Source organism: Gossypium arboreum, chromosome 13, assembly GCF_025698485.1.
Source record: "Gossypium arboreum isolate Shixiya-1 chromosome 13, ASM2569848v2, whole genome shotgun sequence".
NCBI classification, from domain to species: domain Eukaryota; kingdom Viridiplantae; phylum Streptophyta; class Magnoliopsida; order Malvales; family Malvaceae; genus Gossypium; species Gossypium arboreum.
Window position 1 is genome coordinate 53,009,743 of NC_069082.1, and position 8,550 is coordinate 53,018,292.

The following is an 8,550-nucleotide window of genomic DNA, read 5'->3' on the forward strand; positions in this document are numbered from 1 at the left end:
TAATGTAGCTAGCCTCTTCCGGTTGGTTTTTAAAATATGGCTCCGCTCTCGTCGGCTTGACAATTGTCTCCAAACGGTTAAGCTCTTTTAGAATTCTTTGGTACCAATCATTGTCATTATCTTCACTTACAGCTTTTAGCATTGGAGGCTTTGATTTGTACATGAATCTTTCATTAGGCCACATATACGAATTCATGGCCATGTTATTTATTATTTTATAGGCTCGTTCATATACGTGGAACATGAGAGATCCTTTATTTCTTAAACAAAATGAACAAACATTTAAGACTTGAGTTCTGAAACTCACCTGGAAGTTGACACCAAATCTATGTACTTAGTTTTTCCTTTATTTCTTGAGCCTCCTTAGCCAACAACTACGAAATTTTTCAATTTCTTAGGCCCAAACTTCAATATCTTCCCTCCATGCATAGCGTTTTTTAATCCTTCTCTCTTCCAAAACAAACCAGAGAAAATGATGAAGACATAACGGAAAAAAAAAAAAAGAATGGCACTAAAGAATAATGCCTCTCCTTTATATAATCCTCTCATACTTCGTTCACCAAAATCAATTCAACAGCAATTTGTAGATATCACTAATCATAATGTCTCCCACTACAAAAAATTCTTATTCAAAAGTAACTAAACTAAATGTTAAAATCCAATCTTTTATCAACCAGTTTGCAAATTGCTCTTATTTACATTAAAGCCCACTCAAATAGAAAACTTTTCAAATTAATACCCAAAGTTACCATTGCAACTCAAGCTTTAACATTTCCAGGTGTGACAAAGTTAATGCATGCCTTATTTAGTAATCCACCATTGATCAAATTTCTACACAGGAAAAATGCATAAAGAACATTATTCAATGCTATTGTTTTGTCAAAAAAAAAGTTAGAGTAAGATAATTCCTTTACCAAGTACTTTTGAACTACTAGAATTACCCATGTAGATTTGTTCACCTTCAGCTACACTTTCAAACTCGATGAACATTTCTTTGTTGGCGCAGAAGTGTTTGGAAGCACCTGTGTCTACAATCCACTCAACATTGTTCTCAACCAAGTTCATCATGAGAAACATGTTTAAACAATAGTAGAGTTTGCTTCTAAATTGTTGAAAATATACTACTACAAAACGAAATAGTTAGCACTGACAGAATAAATAAACTGAGTGTAAATAAATAAAATAATCATTGTGTCGTGGAAAAACCACTGCCTTACAAGCAAATTCACCCTAATCGGTGTAATCGTTTAGTGGACGTTGCCCCCTAAGGTTAACACAATACTTCAATATTCATACACCGAATAAAGATTATGGAACACAAATGGTATTGCTTTTCTCAAAAGTATTCGAAAAATTAGACCTGAAACTAAAGCTGAAAACTTGGTTGGAAATTTGACCGAAAAATTTTTTCTAAATAGAAAACAAGTGAGCTAAGAGAGGCAGAGAAGATATTGTTGTTTTCTTGTTGTATGAAAAATAAGAAGAATGATCTGCTATTTATATTGTTTTCTGAAGCAGCAAAATGGTAAAATAGCTGTGTCAGTTTCCAAAAATAGCAGAGGACTTTCTTCAATCGAAAAATATTCTAAAAACAGAAAAGGAACAAAAATATTATACGTGTTGACATGGACGCAATCAAAATGAATTGCTGCAAAAAATTGATTCTCTATTTTGTTTTTAAACTGCAAAAATATAAAAAAAAATTAATAAATTAACAATAAAAAATAATAATTAAACCATAGCTAACAAAATGAATTGTCATATAAAAAAAAAATTAAAACGCCAAATTTTTCTTTGAAGAAACTTAACTGATGGGGAGAGAAAGAGCTTCAAAACTTAACTGCAATTAAAAAGGAGGAAGAGCTTCAAGAATTTTTTTTGAATCTAAAATAGATGTGTAGGGGTTGGGGACCAAATCAACCCACTTTTATAATAAAAAAATATGTATTATTTTAAGTTTTTTTAGCTGAAAAGTAAAAAGAAAAAAAAACTTATGTTTTAATTTTTTTCGGTATTAAAAGCATGAACTTGTTATTGATAAGTTACTTTCGTGTTAACCGTTAGGCTGGTACAGCCAAGTTGTCAAGCGGCACCAACCTGACAGCAGACATAGAAATGACCTGACGGTCACGAGTTCATGTTTTTAATACAAAAAAAAATTAAAACATGAGTTTTTCTTTTTCAACTAAAAAAAATAAAAATTTTTTGAATGCCGCCTGATATATCGACGACACTAAATAATTTTTTTTTACTTTTTTCCTGTATACTAAAAAGAAAACTCATATACGTGGTATAAAATATAGGTGCTACCGATTGAATTGGCTACATCCAAAAAATAATTTTTTATTAAAAATAAAGTGATTGTTTAATTCACCTATTCCCATAAATATTATTTCTGTTACGTTATTTTCGTATATATATTTATTTCATATTATTCATATGGAAATGGGTGCCAGTTTGACGGTCTGACCGGGTAGGTTTTGCATTTATGTTTTTAATTGTGGAAGCTTTTGTTTGTTTTGTTTTATTCGGGAAACATTTTGGGCCTGTTTATTTGTTTGGGCCGCTTTTCTTGTTATTTGTTTGCTTGGTAAATGGGATAAAAGCCTAGTCTGATTATATTAATAATAATAATAATAATAAGCAATTATTGCTTCATATTTTATCATTATATACGATTTATATAACAAAATATAATACGAGAGTATTTTTATATAATTTTCTTCCTTATATCTTATTAATGAAATAAAATATCACTATCTTTTATATATAACATTCAAGCATCTATTTTACATTTAATTTTGGTATTTTATTTCTAAAATATTATGTCTAAATTTCATATTATTAATACAATATATAAAAATTATAATATATTTTGCTACATTTTAATTAGGTTAATTATGAAAGTTTTGAATTTAGTTCATATAATTTAATTTGATCCTTTTAGAAACTATATTTTCAAATTTTAAAATTTCAATCATCACCAAATTACAGCTTGTTAAATTTATTAACTTATGCTATTTATAATATTTGGAAAACATATTATTATATGTATAATGTCATGCCAACTTATTATTTTCACATATTATTAACTAAAATTTAGTTAAGCGCTTAACGAAAGTCATTTATGTCAAGATTGAAATTTCAAAATTTTAAAAATATAGAGATTTAAAAGTGCTCGATTGGAGAATATCAACTAAATCTACAATAATATGCATAGTACATGACTAGTAATTGAGTTTAACCAAATAGATTTAATTGTTATTGTTTGGGTCAGACTAAATTTTTAAAAATTTAAAAGCACAAAGACTAAAATTGAAAATTTTAAAAATATAAGGATAAAATTTGATCAAATTAAAATATATGGAATAAATCCACAACTTTTGTAAAGTACAATGACCAATAGGTCGAATTTAACGTTTTAATTAATGTATATCGCACATTATCAAATGTAATTAAATTTTAACTATATTATTTTTATTTTATAATTATGCTTTTTTAAATTTCATTTACTGAATTGATGTGTTATCAAAATAGTCACTTTTGTTTGTTTCAAGTTACATTTTAGTCACTAATGCTTGAAATGTTATGTTTTAGGGTAGGTTTGAATGGGCGATTGGTGCGGTGCATTTAGCTTACTTTTTGTCTCATGTTACAGTATCGTTATTGTATCTAATCTCACTGCTACCGTTTTTTATACTAACCGCAAGTAAAAGTGCTGCCTATTCAAACCCACCCTTAGTCACTTACATAATCGATTTGTAATATTTTAGTCATTGAACTGTTAATTATCGTTAATGGTGTAACGATAAGCTGATATGACATATTAAATAATCATTTCAAATAAAAATTTTAGGTTAAATTATACAATTGGTCCCTATATTTTTTCGTTTTGAGCAATTTAATTTTTTCTTTTATGTTCTTTTCACTTCCTTTTTTTTTTTGTTTTTCCATTCTTTTTTACTTCCCCTTCCGTTTTTCTCCCTTTTCCATTTCATTTAACATATTTTTTTGTATGCTTTCCATTTCTTTTAATATAACTTTTTTATGTTTCCGAAATAAGAAAAGGCAAAAGTTGAAACCAAAATAAAACTTGCCTCACAGATTCTCACCCCACTATTACATACCATCATCATCCACTGCCACCTTGATGAACCAATTTGAATTTCTCAATGACCTAGTCTGCAAGCTTGTCTCACTCGAAGACCTAACCAGTTGTGACTTATGGCAGTCCACCCTAAAAAAAGCTTCCCAAGCCCATTCCTTCAACCTCCAAACCAACCCCTACGGCCACCTTATCTACCTTTCTTATAATATTCTCGCCTCTCGAAACTACGTTGTCAATGACTAAAACAACCACCATACGAAACTTACCCTCAATTTTATCCAAACTAGTTTGGTTCCATGCTCCCTTTCTCTCTTCGGTTCATCCATATTCGGCTTCTAATCAAACTTGCTTGGGAATATCCAAGAAGGTTTAAATAAATTTATTGCTTGCTTAATTTTATTTTTCAGAAAATAAAAGAAAAGAAAAAAAGAATTTTGAATATAAAGAATTCAATTTATGTTTATATTTGATTAAAGATATAATTTTTTTTATCTTGATTAGTTATATCTAATTTTAGTTTAAAATTTAAGTTATATTTAAATCAAGATTTAATTAAAAATAATTGGTATTCGGTTAAAAAACAGGCCACCTCATCTGGCCGTCAGTGAATATTTACTCTATGAATAGATCCGGTCACATTGTATTGATTTGGTAAGGTTAAAAAAAAAAAAATTACAGTCCAACGCTCTTGGAAGTTTTAAGGTCGAGTTTTCAGTTTTCACTGGTACACTGAACTGGCATGCCATTATTATAACTTGAAAACGATAGAGAAAAACATTGTTTATCTTTTTAACTGTTTTAGTTACCAAAAGTTTGGGGGGCAAAAGAAAACATAGGTAGATGAGTAGGTTTTATTTTCCAACCAATCAAGCACTGGGCAAAGAAGTGGGTCACACTACCAAAACAGCTGTTTCATATTCTCCAAAAGCTTCATTCTCAAGATCTATTTATCTTTTTCTTCCTCTCTATACTACATTATGCAACTAAAGAAACTGTGACCCTTTCAAGTTTTTATCTTCTTCTTTTTTTTATCTTTTTTGTATTTTGGAAAGATGACCCTTCGAGTTCTTTGAGATCTGGGCATTATTATAATCTCAGGTAGTTTTTGCTACTTTTGGTTTCTCTATTTTTTTTTCATGGACCCCAATTCAAAGATGCATTTTTTTTTTTGGCTTTTTTTGTTTGAATTCTCTGTGGCATTATAATGTTAACTGTCTTTCAAAATCTGGGTTGTTTCCCAATTTGTTAGTAATCTTAAGTTAAAAACTTGTTTAGATTTTAACGGAGAAATCATGGGATTTTTCTCTTTTTGACTTCAGTTTCATTTTCCTTCCTAATTTGCAGTGTTTAATATTTGATTTTTGCCTTTATGCTTTATGGTAGATCTGCTATTACCATTTATTAGCTATTTGCAATTTTGCTTCTGTGAATATTGATTGGAGAATGAGAATTTTCATTTCTAAAAAAAGTACTATTTTACAGTGAGAAACCGTTGACCATTTTTTACCTATTCCAGATGCAATCAGAAGAGGCTATTCTTTTTTCCATTTAAAAAATTACATTTAGGATAAGATAAGATGGGGAAGAAAGGAAAATGGTTGTCTTCACTAAAGAAAGCCTTCACCCCAGAATCCAAGGAAAAGAAAACCCAGGTCTGAAAGAAGTCCAATTCAGCTATAAATTACCCACAGTTTATTAGTCTTCAATGAGTGTTTTTAATTTTCTTTATTGCTATGTTTTTTTTCAGAAATCCAAAGAAAAGGTTTTGGGAAAGCAAGTGGATTTGGGTTCCAATGATTCTGATGCAGCCACTTTAGAAACTCTCAAGTTGTCCCCTCCTCCCCAGCCACAAGAGGTGAAATTAATCGAAGCCGAGGTTGAACCGAGCGAGCAAACTTACCCTGTGGAAGTTGCCATTGCTGCTGCTGCTGCTGTGGCTTTGGCCGCTCCAGCTGAGGCAGTTGCGGATGTCGTTCGTCGTCAATCCAACACAGGTCCACGGTTTGCTGGAAAATCTAATGAAGAAGTGGCAGCCATCAAAATTCAAACCGCTTTCCGAGTTTACCTTGTATGTGTTGCAACTTCTTATTAGGATACAATGATACATTCCAAAAACACCCTTATGAAACTTTTTCTTGATAATGGCTTGAGTTTATTGTGGATTATTTATACAAGAAGGGGAATGTATGAGTTCTTATCAATTACACTGTTGAAGAGACTTTTTTTAAAGGGACTCAGGTCAAGTTAGGTGATAATTTCATGTTTGAAACCCACACCCCAACTACCTCTCTTGATTGTATTTTTGCCATGAATGGAATTTATGCAATGGATTTGAGTTCGACTGATTATGGTTTCTTCCTTTTCAGGCAAAAAGGGCATTGCATGCTTTACGAGGACTGGTGAGACTGAAATCAATGATGGAAGGACCAATAGTTAAACGGCAAGCAGCCGGTACCCTTAGGTGCATGCAAAAACTTTCTCGTGTACACTGTCAGATTCGCTTGAGGAGAATCCGGATGACAGAAGAAAATCAGGCTCTTCAAAGGCAACTCTTGCAGAAACATGCAAAAGAGATTGTAAACTTGCAGGTAAATCGCCCACTTTCACTTATGTATGATATTGATTCACTTGCTTGAATTAATGGCAAAGTTAGTAAATGTGATATGGAAGTCAGACTGCTGCAAATTGGTTTTTTTTTTCAGATCTATGTCCTAGAATTACAATCATCTTTCTATTACAAACAAATAAGAGTATTGATTTAGCTATTATGTACACCATACTGGGGATTTTGGACTGAATTTTGTCATTGCAGTCAACCTGAGTTCCCTAAAGGACTGTGTATTTGTATATAACCACTTAGTTTCTCATCAGAAAAGTTCCCTTTGCGTTTTGTAAGGGTTCCTTCTCGAAATGTTTTTGAATGTTTGAATAGATGGGGGAAGACTGGGATGACAGCCTGCAGTCAAAGGAACAAATTGAGGCAAGCTTATTGAGCAAGCATGAGGCCTCTATGAGACGAGAAAAGGCCATGGCGTATTCATTTACTCATCAGGTGACCTTGCGTTAACCCTTTTCCATGCTAGTAGCTTATCCTAATGCTTAAACATGACACTTTCTAAGGTGGGAGTTCTACCAGAGAACTAGTCCTTTGGCATTCAAGTGTTTGAAAAGTTAACAAAGTAATGTGTCTGACAGCAAACCTGGAAGAATGCTTCAAGATCTATGAATGCACTATTCATGGATCTGAACAATCCGTCCTGGGGTTGGAGCTGGTTGGAACGTTGGATGGCAGCTCGGCCATGGGAGGGTCGTGGCATGGCAGAAAAAGAACAGAACAATGATCAGTCATCCGTGAAGAGTGGACGCAGCAGCTTCGGAGGAGACATCAGCAAAGCTTATGCTCGTTACCAACTCAATTTGGATAAACAATCCCTGAAGGCCAGTCAAAAGCCAAGCCGAACTTCGAGTCTGCAATCCCCTTCTACTCCTAAGCCAGTCTCCATGCCTACCCGAAAACTGAAGTCACCGAGCCCTAGGAGCAGTGTGGTTGCTCCAGATGATGACATGAGAAGTACAGTGAGTGTGCTGTCTGAAAGAAACCGCAGACACACCATTGGAGGTTCCTCGGTACTAGATGATGAGAGCCTAGCAAGCTCTTCATCCCTACCAAGTTATATGGTACCAACTCAGTCTGCAAGGCTTAAGACCAGGTTGCAAAGTCCGTTGGGACTTGAAGCAAATGGAACAACACCTGAGAAAGGGCCAATCCCGTCTACCAAGAAACGACTTTCTTATCCACCCTCACCCGCCAGGCCGAGGCGGCATTCTGGTCCTCCAAAGGTAGACAGTGGCAGCGATACTAACACAGAGGTTGCTGCAGTAAATGGAGACGGTAATTAGTTAATATCTAAATCAAAAGGAGATGAAGCAAAGCGAACACCATATGGCTATGGAGAAATCCCAAGGATTAAAAAAAAGAAAAGAAAGAAAGAACATGCAGCAAAGAGAAATTATAATCATTTGATTTCTGAATCTTTAGTACATTGTCTAAATTATTTATTTGTTCTTGTGTATTTTGGCATTTGATATTTGCACTATTGAGTTGCATTTCTTTTTCTTTTGCTACAATTAGTATTCAAAAATAAAAATCATTCGAGAATTATTAGCTAATGAGTGTCCCTAATATACTCTTTAAAATTGTTTGAGATTTTATTTGGGTTAAAATATGATCCGAGGTCTTTGATAAAGTTTGAAATTTACTTGTTAATTTTTTTTTCTCATTTTTTAATAAGAAGTTCTAGTTCAATTTGTTATTTTTTGTCAAATTTTTTCAGGTACTTAAATTGATTTTTAATAATTTTCATTTAGTGCTTATTTTTTTATGAAGTATGTTTCATATGCCAGTGGTTAAGTGGCTAGTAATAACAGGTAGCAATTATAAA

At 32.6% G+C, this 8,550-nt stretch overlaps 1 protein-coding gene across 2 annotated transcripts; it reads left to right on the plus strand.

Moving 5' to 3' along the window:
* Positions 1-4,884: 4,884 nt before the first annotated feature.
* On the plus strand, positions 4,885-8,278 carry LOC108455779 (protein IQ-DOMAIN 2-like). Of its 2 annotated transcripts, none has more exons than XM_017754330.2 (6): positions 4,885-5,206; positions 5,625-5,760; positions 5,856-6,176; positions 6,475-6,696; positions 7,041-7,160; positions 7,304-8,278. In XM_017754330.2, the coding sequence occupies exons 2-6, from the start codon at positions 5,686-5,688 to the stop codon at positions 8,006-8,008; spliced, it is 1,443 nt and encodes a 480-aa protein (XP_017609819.1). In that variant the 5' UTR covers positions 4,885-5,206; positions 5,625-5,685; the 3' UTR covers positions 8,009-8,278. The 2 variants fall into 2 exon arrangements, with proteins under 2 accessions (XP_017609819.1, XP_017609826.1); XM_017754337.2 differs by having other exon boundaries at positions 4,930-5,206; positions 5,591-5,760.
* Positions 8,279-8,550: the final 272 nt, after the last annotated feature.

What these genes read in the sequence shown, in the direction of transcription:
- LOC108455779 (XM_017754330.2), top strand. Translation starts at nt 5,686, where the DNA reads ATGGGGAAGAAAGGAAAATGGTTGTCTTCACTAAAGAAAGCCTTCACC. An exon ending in AAGAGATTGTAAACTTGCAG is followed by an intron (nt 6,697 to 7,040) that starts GTAAATCGCCCA and finishes ATGTTTGAATAG; the next exon opens with ATGGGGGAAGACTGGGATGA. An exon ending in CGTATTCATTTACTCATCAG is followed by an intron (nt 7,161 to 7,303) that starts GTGACCTTGCGT and finishes TGTGTCTGACAG; the next exon opens with CAAACCTGGAAGAATGCTTC.